Source organism: Zalophus californianus, chromosome 9 (genome assembly GCF_009762305.2).
Source record: "Zalophus californianus isolate mZalCal1 chromosome 9, mZalCal1.pri.v2, whole genome shotgun sequence".
In the NCBI taxonomy this organism is placed as follows: Eukaryota; Metazoa; Chordata; class Mammalia; order Carnivora; family Otariidae; genus Zalophus; species Zalophus californianus.
In genome coordinates, this window is record NC_045603.1 from 6766392 (window position 1) to 6782999 (window position 16608).

The 16608-nt window shown below is 57.3% G+C and overlaps 1 protein-coding gene across 10 annotated transcripts in view; it reads left to right on the forward strand.

The window, feature by feature from the left end:
* The window catches only part of NFAM1 (NFAT activating protein with ITAM motif 1), a 100430-nt gene extending 83822 nt beyond the window's left edge, over positions 1-16608 (forward strand). For 9 of the 10 annotated variants that reach the window (XM_035721949.1, XM_035721947.1, XM_035721945.1 and 6 more), the window contains 3 exons: positions 5157-5237; positions 13657-13743; positions 15092-16608. In XM_035721949.1, the coding sequence (XP_035577842.1) occupies positions 5157-5237; positions 13657-13743; positions 15092-15154 (231 nt within the window). In that variant the 3' untranslated portion in view covers positions 15155-16608. The remainder of the gene's footprint in view (positions 1-5156; positions 5238-13656; positions 13744-15091) is intronic. The other variant, XM_035721944.1, reaches the window with a different exon arrangement.

Sequence of the window (16608 nt, forward strand, 5' to 3'; positions counted from 1 at the left end):
CCACCCCTCTAGTTCCTCTCCTGTGTCCCGTGATCCTCCTTGGGACGCTGCAGATGTGGGGTGTGACCCTGGAGTGACCGGTTCCTAGTTTGACTCATTCTGCTGACAAGCCGCAGAGTTGTCCACTCTGCTCCGCCCAAGGAGCAGGCACTGCTCTGAGGTCCCGCGGGGGTCCTTGGCCCCCTGGCTCTGGCCTGGTCACGGGGACAACTGAGCAGTGAAGACAGAAGATGATGGGAAACGCTCCACTGGGCCTCCCGTGAATCCCAGGTTTAGGACAGAGACCCACCCGCCACTAGGCCCACTTTCCCTCCATCAACCAGCATGTGCTGAGCGCCTACTGTATGCCCAGCTTGGCTCTCATCCCCAATATATTTCTTCCCCCACCCCTGGTGCTCTGCCCATGATGGTAGCAGGTAGGGCAGCTCTTTTTTTTTTTTTTTTTTAAGATTTTATTTATTTGAGAGAGAGAGGGAGAGAGCACAAACACGGGGAGCAGCAGAGACAGAGGGAGAAGCAGACTCCCCACTGAGCAGGGAACCCAACATGGGGCTCGATCCCAGGACCCTGAGATCATGACCCAAGCTGAAGGCAGACACCTAACCGACTGAGCCACCCAGGCGCCCCGGTAGGACGGCTCTTGACTTGTTTGTCACTCAGCGACTACTGAGCAGCTGGTGGGACTTGGGTGTAGACACAGAGACCGTGCGTCAGGCAGGGGTGGTGAAGGACCCACGCTCGGGCTGTGGACCCCCACACCAGGCTTGTATGAGTGAAGGCACAGGTGCCTTCCGTGGGTATGAAGCATAGCAGGTGAGGGGCAGAATCGGGTCAGGTCAAGACCTTGACCCCGAGCCTTCACTTCAGCAGCTGCTCTGCAAAACAGGATCGTAATGGCTGGATCTCGGGGTCCTGCAAGGTCAGGGAGGCACCCGGCGCAGAGTAGGTAGGTGCTCAGTAAAGTCTGGGGAGGAGGGGGGGAGGGGATAACACTCAGCCCGGCCTGGCTTCCGAGCCCAGCCGCTCCCCCTGCTGCACGGCTTCAGCGACTCCTAGCCCGTCTCCTTCCAGGAATAGCTCCTGAGTCTCTAGTGCATGCCAGGCACCAGGCTAAGTGCCAGACACAGTGGAAAGCAAGACAGATGCAGCCCCTGCCCTCTCATCAAGCTACAGCCCTCTCTGAGCCTTGCTCGCCTCCTCCAGAAATGGGGCTAAGGATGGATTTTCACCCCTCACCTGGAAAGGCAGGGGAAGAGACAGCATTTGGGAGGCACCAGCTGGGTGCCTGACCCACAGTGGGAGTGCAGTGCATAGACGCTTCCTGTCTTCCCTCCCTGCACATGGAGGAGGGAGGGCTGGGGCAGGAGCCTGGCCTTGAAGGAGAGAGAACTCAGAAGGCCAGAGGCCAGAGAAGTCCCCAGAGCTCCCTGGAACTGGATCCAAATTTGGGATGCGGACCCTGTGGATGCCGCTCCAGAGTTGGGCGGGCCCCGGTGGCCCTTCATTCACAGGCCAGCGTGGTGTGAACTGAATGCAGGAACAGAGCACGCAGGGGGGGCCCCCCAGCCAGTGACCAGGCCGTGGGGGCCAAGACGAGAAGACCAGGGAGGAGGAGGCACGGAGGACCCTAGGAGCCCAGGCAGCTGCGGATAAATGAATGGAAGCCGGGAGCTCCTGGCCCAGAAAAGGCAGATGATTCCTGCCATGAGAGCAGGCCAGAGGGCTCCCCACCCGCCGCCCCCCCCAGCTTGGGGATGGATCAGAGTTGGCTTCCCAGAGCAGGCAGCCTCCGTCCGACTTTGATGGCTGACCCGTCCTCACCCCCTAAGGTCACCCTCCTCCCCTGCACACTTCTTCCCTTGTTTCCTGGACCCCTGGGCAGCCCCGTGCTGATCACCTGCATCTTCGCGGCCTCTGCTCATCGCACATCTCAGGCCCCTTCCTCAGAGCACTGCCCACTCTGTACACTCCCCGGTGATTGCTCTGATCCCGGGGTGACGGTCCTCACCCCTGACGCTTCCCGGGCCCCTCCTCGAGCCCCAGACCATGTCCACCGTGTGAGGCCCACGGGCATCGGCGCTCACTCTCCCGGGCACCGCTTCATAGCGTCCAAGTCTTCCCTGCCTCGGCAGACGGCACCCTGTCCCCAGATGCTCAGGCCGAAAGCCTTAGAGCTGTGCTTGGCTCCTCCGTCCTCCCCCGCAGCAAGCCCCGCACACAACCTGTCTAGGATCCAGCCCCATCTCGCCTGCCTCATCCCCCAGCCCAGGGCTTCCCTCGCTCCTCACCCAAATACAGGTCTCCCTGCTCCCACTCGAGTCCCCTCCAGCTCTGCTCCCCGAACCTGTGCTTATGTGTTTGCCACTGTTTCCCCCACTATAACTTAAGCCCCAGAGGGCAGGGGCTTAGGCTCCCCCCTCGCCAGGGGGAGCCTGACTCATGCCAAATGGTTGTGGGAGGGAGGCATGGCTTAGTTAAGTGAGCGCTGAGCCTTGGAAGATGAGTCGCAGGTGGCCAGGTTGTGAGGTGGGCAAGGTGACAGTATTGCTCCCATTGTACAGAGGGGGAGATTGAGGCTCTACAGGTTTCCTGAGCTGCTGGTGGCCACACTGATTGGTTTATTCATTTGAAAATCACAACTGGGCAAATGTTAACGGCAGGGAACAAGGCACCCGGGGAGGGCAAGGCTGGCTCCGAGGGGTGGAGCATCCTCACCCCTGCAACAAAATGAACCCCTCTGATTTTTCGAGGGGGGCAGCCCCTGTGGGCCGTAGCCCAGGCCTCATCTCCCCGCCTTCTGTGGCAGTGCCCTCGCCAGCCTCCCGGCTCATCCGCTCTCACCTTTTACTCCCATTGGCCTCTTTCTATCTGACAGTCCATCCTTGAGCATGTCCCTGACGAGGGATATTCCCGCCCCCACGCGATCTCCTCGTCCCCGTGGCCTGCGACACTTTCTCAGACTCTCGTCCTGTCTTCGGGAGACAGGGCGAGCCCTCAGAAGTCTGCCCCCGCCCCCGGCAGTCGTGGGGCTCCTTCCCACAACCCCACAGTGGCACTTGCCTCCGGGCAATCCCACCGGTGTCGGTAGAAGCACCACGGGGCTGGGCCTGGCTTGCTCACCACAGGGCCCAGAAGAGCCCCTGCCCACGAGCTCACACCCACCAGCCCTGACAGTGTCCAGGCCGACAGGCTCAGCGAAGGGAGAGGTACCAGCCACCCCCCCCCCTCCGCCGCTGTCTTGAGGTGAGCCGTGGCCTCTGACTGTGACAGATGCCTCAGGAAGCAGGCAGTGAGGGGGAGGGACACTAGATTTGGAAGAGGACACCCGGGTTCCATCCAAAGGCAGTCATCCGACTAGCTGGACAGGCCTCAGCTCACTCCTCTGCGAAGTCTACTTCCTCAGGCTATAAAGAGAATTAAATGACACTAAGAGCGAGTCTCAGGGGGTTTTTGTAAACTGTAAAGTGCCACACGGAGGCCAGCACCGATCTAACTGTCCATGAGACCCACACGTTCGTACAAAACAGAGGGGCGAAAACTCCAGATACGGTCAGGCCAGCATCTTGGTGAATCACACAGACCTGGGTTCAAATCCTACCTCTGCCATGGCTGGCTCTGTGGCCTCAGGCAAGTCTCCTGCCCTTTCTGAGCCTCCTGGTCCTCAAGTGTGGAACAGAGACCACGTGCAGACTCGCCTTGCAGGCTTGTCGAGAAGCACGTTGAGACAGGGCAGGTAATGCGTTCAGAGCGCGCCCCGGCTGGCATCCGGTGAGGCCCCCTCTCCTGAGCCCCGATCAGGCTGTGACTGGGGTGGTTCTGGCTTCTGCCTGGAAAGCTAATCCCGAGTACACGGGCTGGGGATGGGCAGGCGGCCAGAATTTTTAATTAGCTCCTGCCCGGAGATGAGGCTGTTGTTGCCGCGCGGTTGGCAGTGTGGTGCCTGCACGAGGCGGGGTGACCGGGAGGCCTCCCTCGGCCTCGGAAGGAGCTGCCCGTCTCGCGGAGCCCGGTGCCTCCCCACGGGCCCAGCGCCCCCGCCTCCACGGCCACCAGCAGAGCCTCGCCTCGGCCGGCAGGAGCCTTCTGACGCTGGCCCCTCCTGGCCGCTCCTGCGCGAGGCGCTCAGATGCCTTCCAGCGTCCACGCTGTTAGCTGGGCCCCAGAGCCGGGAAGCTTCCCCCTCTCTCTGGCCACGTCGACTGTCTTTAAGTTCCCCGAGACCTTTAGGTCTTGGCACTCTGGTCCCTCTGCCTCCCCTCCCTCTCTTGCCAAAGGTGTTCCTCAGCCTTTAGGTTTTAAACACTCCTTTCTGGGGCGCCTGGGTGGCTCAGTCGGCTCAGGTCGTGATCCCAGGGTCCTGGGATCGAGTCCCGCATCCGGCTCCCTGCTCAGCCGGCGGTCTTCTCTTCCCTGTCCCCGCTGTTCATGCTCCCTCCCTCTCTCTCAAATAAATAAATAAAATCTTAAAAAAAAATAAGCACCTCTTTCTGCCAGGTGAGGCATTTGTCCCCCAGAGTGTGCCAGGGGCTCTGTCCCGTCGGTCAGTGCATGAACCATACTTGAGTCAAACTGAATGTTCGCCATCCGTCTCCCCACGAGGCCCTCAGTCCCAGGCAGGCAGGGCCGCCGTCCACCTCTCCACACCGCCTGGCTAACCAGAGGTGGCTGACAAGGGTGTGTTTGTCGGCCAAGGGCCGCCTTGTGCCACCTGAGGGCCACGCACTTATCCCCTAGTCACCTCCCTGAATCCTTGCTACAATCTCGTGAAGGAGGGTTCCTTGCTGAAGAAATTGAGGCCCGGAGAGGGGCAGGGGCAGAGGGGGACCAGACATCTGGTCTGGCTGGCACTTGCTCAGGACCACCCCCAGCAGTCAGCTCCGCAGCCGGGGACCCTGGCACCCTGGCACCTGGCACCGTGTCCCTGAGCCAGGCACTGCATCCGTGGGCGAGGCCTCGTGGCGGTCTCTACCATTTCCGGTCTGTGCGGGCAGATGAGTGGCGTGATGTGGGTCTCGGAGGCATTTGCCACGTTTCCTTGGGGAGGGTGGGGACGAGGTGCTGAGTGGCCTCCTGCCAATCTGCCATTCTCTGCCCTGGTGGGGTCTGTGGGGTGGGAGCCGCCCATCCCCGGCCCTGACAGACTCCTTTCCTCACAGAAAAGGATGCAGGCTCCTCAGAAGCACTCGGACCCGAGCGCCCACAGCCAGCAGCAGCCTCCGGACGAATCCGTCTACACAGTGAGTCTCGGGGCCTACGCTCCCTCTGCCTCTCTGAGGTCTGGCGCAGGGCCCGGTTCCCTGGCTGGGTCAGGTACCAGCCGTGTTCCTTGTCTGCAAACTGGGGACAAGAATTTCCACCTGGTGGAATTTCTGTGAAGATGAACATGTGTGTGGCCCCTGGCCCCCAGCCAGTAGGTAGTTGTGAGGTGCCCCCGGGCCCCGCCTCTTCCCCAGCTCACCCCTCCACTTCTGGAACAAGGGGCAGCGAGGCATGAAGAAAGTTCCTTCATCTGACCGAATGACGTTGACCAGCTCACCAACCCCTTCCTGTTTGGATTACACAAGCGACATCCCAGCAACAACAAGAAATCGCAGAGAAAGGAAAGGGTCAGGCACCATCATAAGTCCTAACACATTCACCGCTTCTCAATTCTTCACACCTCCCCCACCCCACACGCAGACCTTGTTTTCTATCCTTAAACTCAAACAGAGACAGGGCCCGGCCCGGGATGTCGTGTCATAAGCATTTCCTGTCGCTGCACCTGTCTCCGTGTTTACCTGGGGGAGGCTCAGCCCGGTGCCCTGGGTGTGAGCCCGCCCACCAGCCAGCACGCAGCCCCCCTGCCCTCGCCCAGTGGCTGCGAGGGTGATGAACATTTCTTTTCAGTTCTGTGTGTTTTAGTTCCGCAAGGAGCATATGCTCATTGTAGAGAAAATGAAGAATAAATACCACCCAGTGTCAGCTGGGGTCTTAACTCTGTGAGCTCTAGAGCCACCAGGTTAGGATCTTGGCTCCACACCTGGCAGGTGCGAAGCCTTGCAGGGGACCTGCGGGTTCTCCCGGGGGCGCGTTCGAGGGCTGCCCCTCCACGAGGGTTCTGCCTGTCCGTGCTGTCACCATTCCTGTCGCCACCACCCAGACACACACGAAATTCGAGTCCCCACCGAGGGTATTCGGAATATGACCCTGTTTACTGAGGATAGGGACCAATGGGGATGAGGCAAAGCGGATGTCGCCACAGAACCAGCAACTCCAAACAGAACGCAACACGGCCAGCCCTCGGACAGCCTTCCCCTCCAGCCTGGGGGTTTCCACCAGCCACTGCTTCCCACGTGGCCTCAGATTTCCCCATATTCTCTCTTCTCTCCCAGAAACTCATGGTATTTTCCCTGTGAGGAATTCTGGTGTCAGCTGTTGAATAAAAACATTTCTCTCTCTCCACACACACACACACACACACACACACACGCACACACGTGAGATCTCTCCCTCTCTCTCTATATATACACCTACACACACATATATATAATATATATGATATAGATAGACATATCTATAGATCTATAGATCTATATACTATATAAATACATATACATATATGTATGCATATATATAAAGAAAATAACCATCATCCAGGCCTATCTTCCAGGATAAATACTAGTAACATTGTCTTCTATAGCTTCCAGTCTTTTTTCTATAAATACACACAAAAAGACCCCTACACACACTCACACACACTTTTTTTTTTTGAGTAATACAGCTATTTTTGTTCATGTTACAGTATCTCAAGAACATCTTTCTACACGAATAAATATCCTTCTACAAGCGCACTTTTAATGGAAGAGACTCACTCCTTCCTGCACGGGACGTCTTTCCTGCCTGTGTTTAGACTTCTCTGAGGCTCAGGCAGACTTCTCTGGAGTGTGGGGAAGAGGCTCAACTGCCTTGCCGAGTTGCAGGGCGGCTTTAAGAGATTTCAGAACAGAAAGGAGGCGTGAAGGGAGGTCGATAAGAATGGCATTAACAACAGGGATAATGACGTCAGGAGCCTTTGTCGAGTGCCTACGACGTGCCAGGCACTGCAGTAGGAGTCTACACCTGCTATCTCACTGGTCCTCGTATTAGGGATTGAGGATACAGGTGATGTCCCCAGTTCACTTTTATTTTCTGATTGCCTATTGCTGGTATGTAGACATATGATTGGTTTTTGTATATCAACTTTGTATCCAGTGACTTTGTTGAATTCATCCATTAATCCTAACAGGTCTCTGCAAATCCCTTTGGATTTTCTATGAACTCAGTCTATTCATGTCACACGCATGAATAATGGAAGTCTCATTTCTTCTTTTCCTGTCCTCATACTTTTATTTCCTTCTTCTTCCTTTCTCTCACTGCCCCAGACCTCCAGTGGGATGGTGAGTAGGAAGGGTGACAGTAGGCCTCCTTGTCTTGTTCCCCGTCTCCGGAAAAGGATTTTTGTACATTCCTCCTCTACTTTCTTTGGATGGATACTTAGGTCATTGATTTTCAATCTGTCTTCTATTCGAATCTATGCATTAAAGTCTATGAGCTTCCCTTTAAGTATGGCTTTAGCTGCATCCCACGAGTTTTGATATATCGTCTTTTCACTATCTTTCAGTTTAAACTTTCTGTTGAGAATTCCTCCTTGCCCCATGGGTTGTTTAAAAGTATTTTTGCTTCATTTTCAAATGTTTAATTACTTTTTAGTCATTGTTCTTTCTTATTTCTTGCTAATTCCGCTGTGATCAGAAAATATATTCAGTATGATTTTAATCCTTTGAAGTCTTGAAACTTGCTTTGTGGCTCAGCTTGTATTCCGTGTGCACTTGCAAAGAATTTGCATTGTGCATGGCTGACTAAGTGTTCTATATATGTCAATTAGGTCAAGTTTTTTTTTTCTTTAAGATTTTCTTTATTTGAGAGAGAGAGAGAGAGAGAGAGAGAGCATGAGCAGTGGGGAGGGGCCAGAGGGAGAGGGAGAAGCAGACTATGCTGAGCAGGGAGCTGAGGCAGGGCTTGATCCCAGGACCCTTAGATCATGACCTGAGCCAACAGCAGACACTTAACCCACTGAGCCACCCAGGCACCCACCAATTAGGTCAAGTTTGTTCATCATGTTGTTTAAAATATTTCATTAACATTGATTTTTATTTTTTGTCTATCAGATGTTAAGAGAAGTGAGTTAAATCTGTCCGAATGATTGTAGATTTGTTTATTTCTCCTTTTAATTATATCAAATTTTACTTCTTATTCATGTGGGAAAATGTTCATGACATATTGTGACATGAAAAAAAAAAGCTGTGCCAATCCAATTTGTTTTTTAAAAGTGATCTATTAAGGGGCATGGATTTGGAGTGGGTCAGACAGACTGGGGTTCAAAGCCTAGTTCTTTTGCTCATAGGTTCTGCTACTTAAACTTCCTGCGTCTTTGTTCCATAATCTGTAAAATAGGGCTTAACAGTAGAATATTGCATTTACAACTTGCAAACATGCTACAATTTCTTCCATCCTGTATTTCTTGAGCCCACATCCCTCTCTGGCGACCCTGTCCTTTCTCCACGACTCATACCAGAAATGTCACAACTGTCTTCAGTTTTCCTCTCTCCTTTCTGACCCACTCAGTCAGGCTTTCTGCCCATGCATTCATCAAAATCTTCTTTCTCAAGGTCACCATCGACCTCCACATTGTTAAATCCAACGGTCAGTTCCTGGCCCTCAACTCCTTTGATGAGTCAGCAGCATCTGACACTATCAAGCTCCCTCTCCTCCTTGACACACTTTCTTTACTTGCTCCTGGAACATTCCACACCCTCCTGATGCCCCTGCCCCCGATTCACTACTAGGTCTCCTTAGCTTCCTTCCCCTGGTTCTTCCTTAGGAACCAGTGGACCTCTGACCTCTGAACATCGGAGTCCAGTCCTGGGGCCCTTCCTCTTTGATCTTTGATCTTCATCCCCTCCCTGGAGAATCTCATTCAACCGCAAGGCTTGAGAACATCTACATTCTGAGAACGCCCACATTTCTGTCTCTAGCCGGACATGTCCTCTGAACACCAGAGTCATTCCATTCGAGTCACTGCCTTCTCTCTCAGACCAGCCTCTAATTCTTTACCAACCCAGGGGCCTCTACTCATAGTCCTCTTTGCAGGGACTGACTGCCCCGTCCTTCTAGCTGCTCAGGCTGAGTATTTGAAGTTGTCTTTTCCTTCCCTCCATCCCTGCTCATATCTGACCTGTCAGCACATCTTGTTTCAAAGCATGTCCTTCCCCACACCTTCACACCCCTCCAGTGCTGATGCTGGTGGGAGCCACCACCATTTCTTGCCTGGTGTCCTGCAGTTGGTTTCTGGTCAGCTGGCCTATTTTTTTTTTTTTTACGATTTACTTATTTATTTATTTGAGAGAGAGAGAGAGAGCGCGCGAGTGCAGGGAGGGGCAGAGGGAGAGAGAGGCAACTTTAGCCGACTCTGTGCTGAACATGGAGCCCAATGAGGGGTTCAATTTCACAACCCTGAGATCAGGACCTGAGCCAAAACCAAGAGTCAGATGCTTAACTGACTGAGCCACCCAGGCGTCCCCCAGCCGGCTTATTATTATCCTTGCCCTTGGGCAGCAGGCAGAGTGACTTTGCTCAAGCACAGATTCCGTTCATTCTGCTCAGAGGCCTTGCTGAGTCCTGGTCCTCCGAGAAGCAGCCACTAAGCTGGGGTGAGCCCGAAATTGTCTTATTAGGGAAAGCACTTAGGAGGGAAAATGGGGAAGGCTGGGCGAGCAGTCAGACCAAAGTAGAGCTGGTCCTGAGTGAGGGAGCCTCGATGTCACGCAGTCTAGGGAAGGCTCAGCAAGGCCCAGGAGTGCCCACGGCAGAGAAGTCTTCTGTCTCCCGGGGTGGGAGGCTGTGCTGGCATCCCCGCTGTGCACAGGGCCTCTGGCCTCCATGCACCCATGACGGTGGGTTCCAGAGCCCAGCAGCTGGGACCCTTGGTCAGTCCTGGTCCCTGGAGCTGGAGCTCCATGAAGCACATTCTCACAGCTGCTGTGGGCCTCTGAAGGTCCCCGCCTCACTCAGAGTCAACGTCAGGGCCTCCACAGAGCCTCCCTGAGCTCCCCACACCCCAGCCCCATCTCCTCCTGTCATTCGCTGGCTTCCTTGCTGTTCCCCAAACAGCAGGCATGCCGTCGCCGTGGGGCCTTGGTGTTGGCCGCGTCCTCTGCTGTTTGCAGCTGTCCACGGGCCGCTCCCTCACTCCTCAAGCTCTGCTCCGACGGCACCTTCACGGGGAGGTCTTCCCGGAGCTCCCCTCTAAAACTGCAAGCTTCGCACCCCCTCCATGGCCCCAACCTCCCAATCTTCCTTCTCGTGTCCCTCCATGGCCCTTACGGCCACCTCTTACTTTCGTGATTGTGCTTTGTCTCACACGGTAGGTGCTCAGCAGTCGAGGGCCCTGTGGACAAGTGGAGGGCCCTTCTCACCTTCCAGATGCTTGGGTTTCCGTGCGGCTCCGTGCTGGGCTCAGGCTGGGCACCCCGGGGCACACCACGGCACACATGGGGCATCAGCTTTGTGGGGTCACTGTCCCTCAGTGGCACTTGGATGCCTCCCCTCAACTCTGCTCCAGCCTTGGCTGTCCTGCTACCCTCATTCCTGCTCACTGCGGCGGGGGGACCTCACTGACACACCGCCAGTGCGGTCGCTTCCCACTGAGGAGCCTCCAGGGGCTCCCCACTGCCGGCTCTCCAGCCTGGCACGAGCAGCCTTCACTGCACGGCTACCCCAGCCCTGTCTCCCAGACTCTGGCCCCCTCCACGGGCACAGCACCCCCAAATTGCACCCCTCTGCCCCCGGGGTGCCTTGTACAAGTCTCTATGTGTGGGTGCCCACGAGAGTGAGCTCTTGTGTTTCCTTGGTCACAGGGAGGGGGGTGGGTCTTACAGGGGGACCAATGTCTAGAACCCTCAGATTAGGTCTTGGCCCACAGCAGCTGACTGAAGCTTTGGCTTCAGCTGGGCTAGATGGAGGCTTTGCCGTTGACTTCACACCTCTGTCAGGGCTGACAGCCATTTGGGTCAGCGCTGTTCCCCATGGAGCAGCAGGAGGCAAAGGACTTGGAGGGCCTGGGTCCCAGACAAATAGGCCTAGCCCAGCCCAGCCCAGCCCAGCCCAGCCCAGAGCGTAGCCCAGCCCAGCCCAGCCCAGCCCAGCCCAGAGTGTAGCCCAGCCCAGCCCAGCCCAGCCCAGCCCAGAGTGTAGCCCAGCCCAGCACAGCCTGATACAGCACAGCCCCATTCAGCGGAGCCCAGTGCAGCCCATTCAGAGGCCAGGGCATTCTTCTCCCAAAAAGCACACCCTGAGGGAGGCAGTTTCCATCACCACCAAGGAAGGCCAGGAGGGTCTGGTGCAGAGCCTCAGAGGGTGTCCCGTTGACAAGGCTGCCAGGCATGTCACAGCCCAGTGATGCGGGTCACCCTCTGAATGCAAATGCAGCCCAGCAGGTCAGGCCTTGTCAAAGGCTTCACTCCGCAGCTGCTAATGGGCTGCAGCCTCTGCAGCCTCCCCTGTCCTTAGCCCCACAGCTGCTCCTGCCCTCAGCATGGCCAGCCGCCAGCGTGTGTCAGAGGCCCGTGCGGTCCCAGTGCCCGGTGCTCCTCACCGGCTCAGAGATCCCTTAGCCACTGCCCAGCCCAGTGGGAGCACGCAGAGCTGGGGCAGGAGGGCCGAGTCTCAATCCTGGCTCCACCACCGTGAGGCTGTGTGACCTGAGACATCTCTGAGCCTCTCTGGGCTAATGTGCGACAGGCGGCCTGCGTGAGCCGGACATGAGGGAGAAGGGAACCACCTGTGGACCCCAGATCTGCTCCCCTGCTGAGGTGTCAGCAAGGAGGCCCCTTTCTTCCCTTCACTCTGTGACCAGATGTGTACAGTTTGGAGGGGCTGCCTTGTGCAAGTCTCCAGATCCGGGTGGGCAGGGGGTGGGGGCACAGGGCTGCTGAGCAACGGATGTCTATTCTGCGTACCCGGCTTGCTGGCACGCTGGGCAGGCGTGAAGACCCGATAGGCCAGAGCAGGCCCTGGACATTGTCTTCTACCGAAGATGGGGCTTCTCCTTAGGGCAGTCCTGCCCCTTCCCCACCCGGAGGGAGGTCAGAAGCCCCTCTCCCAAGACCCACCCTCTTTCTGACTCAGGGCCCCTTGAACTGATTCCCAGGGCTGCCGAGCCATCTCTGTGTGTGATGCCCTTGAAGTGAGGGTCTCCCAAGCGCCAATGGTTTATTACACGGGTTTTCATGCACCGCTACCTCTCAGCGCCTCCCTCCTCCCCTCCCCACCCCCTCCCCTTGCCTCAGAGCACCACCTGTCTCTCCAGCCTGCTTCGGCAACCCCTGCTTGCCTGTTGCCAGGGAAACCACCTCCTTGGCAACCAGCCGGCATCCATATGACAAGTACACGAGGGAAGGGAAGGTTCCTGCCTCTTGCTTAGGCTGTTGGTGGCTCTGCTCTGACAACTCCAAAGAACGGCATTTGCTCCTTGCGCGGGACCGGGTGCCCGACAGAGTCTGAAGGAGGGTCCAGGCTGTGACCGCAGAGAGGGGAGGGAGGCATCAGGCTCCCCCTTGAGTATCATTCAACTGATGATCATTCAGCAGTTATTAAACGCCTACTATTTACCAAGCCCTGAGCTGGGCCCTTCACATATAATATCTCATTTAATCATGCTTCGAACCTGCAAGAGAAATATGATTATTCCCATCTCACAGATGGGGAGATGGAGAGAGGTTCAGGGCCTGCCCTGGGCTGGCAGGTGTCAGAGCTGAGAGCTGAGCTTAGTCTTGTCTGATTTCAAAGCCTGGTTCTTTCTACCCTCCTGAGGCCTCTGATCAGGCTGCTCATAGCTGGGCCAAGAGTGAGCGTGGCCCCAAGACGTGCAATCCAGTGGGCAAGGAGCTCATAGTTTGCATGGGCCGTTGTCCGAATGTGCTAAGCAAACTGTCAGTTTGGTGGCCCAGAGGCAAACCAGGTACAGCTTGACGGGAGAGGTGTGTGACCCCAGTGGGTGCCTAAGTCATCCGCGGGCTGAGGTGGGGGTGTCAAAGGAGTCCTAGAGGGGAGGATGGGTGGCCAGGACCCTCACAGGGGCAGGAGCTTTGGCCCCGGGAGTGAGGACAGATGCCAGGAGGCCGTCCTACTGGAGCCATGGCCACGGTGTCATGGCTGGGGATGTGGCAGCCAGGTTCCTGAGGGCCTGAGGACGGTGGGACCGTGGGAATGGGCCTGGGCTCCTCCTCTTGCTGCCAGGTAGAAGGATGGGGAGGGCCCACCCGGGCTGAGCACGGGACTCTAATGGAGCCTCGAGGTGGTATGAGGCAGGCGACGGAGTGCAGAGAGGAGTTGCCTTGAATGAGCAGGGACAGGGCAAGGTGACTCTGCGAGAGAGGAGGGCAGGACAAAGGTGTGGCAGTGTGGTGCTGCGTGACGTGGCAGGGCAATGTGGCCGTCCCCTCACAGGCTGCGGCCCGGAGGGCTCCGACTGTTCCCTGGGCTCCCACAGGCAGGGGTGATCAACAGGGAGGCCTGGCTGCTGGGACCCTCTCCCTGCCTCTTGGTCCACCTTCCTCTGACCCTCGCCCTCTCCCACAGGCCCTACAGCGCAGAGACACTGAAATCTACTCTTGCATCCAGAATGAGGCCAGCAGCCTGCCGACCACCCAGAGCCTCCACTCCCAGGTATGCGGGGCGGGTGGGGGGGGGGGGCAGCATGCCTGGCTCCTCCTCTTGTTCCATCCGCACCTTCTCTTTGTCTGTAAAATGGGGGTAAATAGAACCACAGGAGTGAGCCATCTGCGGCTGAGTCCGAGCCCTCTCCCCTAGACAGGCGGCCCAGCGGTTAGGAGGACTGGAGGGTCTGAAACCTTGCTCCATCCCTTCCTAGCTGTGCCACCCCAGCCAAGGGGCTCCCCTCCGAGCCTGAGTCCCCTCTATAACTGCACGCTGCTCAGAGATTTGCCAGGAAGGTTAAATGTTGTCCTGGGACCAGTAGGTGCTTCTGCAGGGTGAGCAGTATCTACACTGGCCAACCAGGCAGGGGGTGTTGCGAGGCTTCCGGCTGTCCCCAGGCTGACACTGGCTAGAGGTGGAAGCTAGAGTCTGGGCTGGCCCGGTCGGCCTCTGTTCTCATCATGATGGGGGCCGAGGCATATCACCTGATCGTGATTCCCTCTTGAACCTCAGTTTGCTCATCTGTTAAGGGGATGAGTGACACTTCCCTGCAAAACCAGCTGCCCCGAATTCAGACGAGTTCCGGCTTAAGTATGTCTGCACCAGAGCTTTGGGCACCATAAAGTGCAAGGGGTTAGCAAGCTGGTACAGGAGCCAACAGGTGGTGGGTCGGTCCACGGACACCTTGGAAGAGGCGTCAGGAAGTGAGGGGGCTGGTACTTGGCCTTCCCCAGCCCAGGGGGCCCAGGATGACATTGTTGACTCTCCTCAAAGCCCTGTCTATACTCAGCCCTGAACTTGGCCCTGACTGGAAACGGGGCTTCCCCATGCCGAGACCCCCAAGGATGTCTGGGCCGTCCTAGGCAGTGTCCGCCCTGTGACGAGTCCTGTGGGGCTGGCCAGGATGGCGGGATGTGGCACTGCCCCCCGGGAGCCTTGGGTCTGCAAGAACAGGCGCTGACCCAACAAACAGAGGCATTTGCAGCCCCCTGTGAGGGGTGTGCTGCCGAGAGGCACCTGACTAGGGCTAGGGGAGGGGGCTCCCAGGGACACTGAGCCAAACCCTGCAGGCGGAGTAGGGGGTAGCTGGGGAGCAGGTGGGGGTGGGGGAGCCCCCCAGACAGAGGGAAGAGCTTGTGCGGAGGCCCGAGGGGCTAGAGGGCCGGGAGCCAGGGTGGGTAGAACAGAGGGAGAAGAGGTTGGCGGGGAGGCCTTGGGGACAAGTACTGTCCCCTGTCAAAGCCATGCAGGGAGCTGTCTGTTGGCCTCTGGCTAAAACTAAATTAGTGCAACTTTGTTCTCTTCCTATTGTTTTTCTCTTCCTTCCTTCCTTCTGTTCTTTTCTTTCTTTTCACAGAAGAAACTGCACGGATTTACGGATGACAGCGAATTTAATAACATGGTCTATGAAAACTTCTAGGACGAGCTCCACTGGCGCATAGATCTGGCCCTGGATCCAAGGCCCCACGGCAGCCCCTCCCTCCACAGGACTGGCCCCGCACCAGGAGCGAGGCCCCTGGGGTGCCCCATCACCTTGCCCCCACATTCAAGGTGTTCCCAGCCTTGGGTGTGCCCCTTACCCCCCATTCTGTGCCCTAGCCATACCCACTGAGCGTCTTGCATCTGGCTTTTGCCCGGGCTCTTCCCTCAGCCTGCCAGCCCATCCTCCAGACTCCATGGGCTCTCTGGGCACCAGCCTGTACCGCAGACTGTAAGGCCAGCCACGAGCTCCTCAGGAGGTTCCCGGCAAGGGGCCCTTGTCAGTGCTGTGAGCACGAGCATCAGCAGGAACACAGAAAGGAACAGTTGCAAAAATGCCCCCTGCCCGGCTGGGTCGAAGGCACAGGGCAGCCATGCAAAGTAGAGCAGGGGGCTAGGAGGGGCAGGTAGGGGTTGTGGGCAAGAGGGGAGCTGTGCAGAGGCTGGGCTGGGCTTGGGGATGAAGCTAGGGGCCAGGAGGTGGCTGAGTGGAGGTCGTCAGGCTGGGGGCCTGAAGCCGGGAGGGCGAGGAAGGAGATCTGGCATGTTTGGGGCAGGGAATGGGGAGACGCTGGCCGAATGAGCTGAACCTCCTGAGGCTCTCCATCCTCCAACAAGGACCCCAAGGTTGTTTCCCATCAGCCTGGCCATCTGTACTCACTGCTTTGTCACCTCTGCCACCATCCTCCAAGGCCTCGGCTGCTCCTCCTTCTCCCGCTGAGGCCCAGTCCCCCAGAGCCCCAGTCTGGCCTACCTGGACCCCACCCTCCTCCTCTCTTGGTCGGCCTTGTGCCCCCAGCCCAGGGCTTTGAGGACCCCTCCTCCCTCACACAGTCTAGCTGCAGGGCTTGGTGCCTAGGGCGCCTCTGACAGGTGGAAGGCTCCTTGGTGTTGCTGGAGCTCAGGCCCTAGGCAGACGGCGGCCCCTCGATGCTTGAACAGAGCCATTTCTGCGGCTTCAAGTGCTCATTTCTCCCTCTCAGCAGCCCTGCTGGAACCCATTTCACATGCAGACGGGCTGAGGGTGGGGAATCACCCAGGCTGTGGGGCTCTGCTCCTTCCCTCCCCTGCTCTCCCCCATCCCTGCTGCTTTCTACTATCTCATTTCTAAAATCCTCCCTCCCACCCCCAGGCTGCCCCAGAGGTCCTTGAGGGGCCCTTGCGCACAAAACACGTCCAGGGACAATGAGGGGCCCCGACTCTGGTCCTGAGCAGTACCGGGCCACCAGTTTGTGGGCATCCAGATAAAACATTTATGGGATCAGGGCGCCGGGGTGGCGCAGTCGGTTAAGTGGTTAAGCGTCTGACTCTTGGTTTCGGCTCCGGTCGTGATCTAGGGGTCATGATCTCTGGGTTTTGATCTCAGGGTCATGGGATCAAGCCCCCCATTGGGCT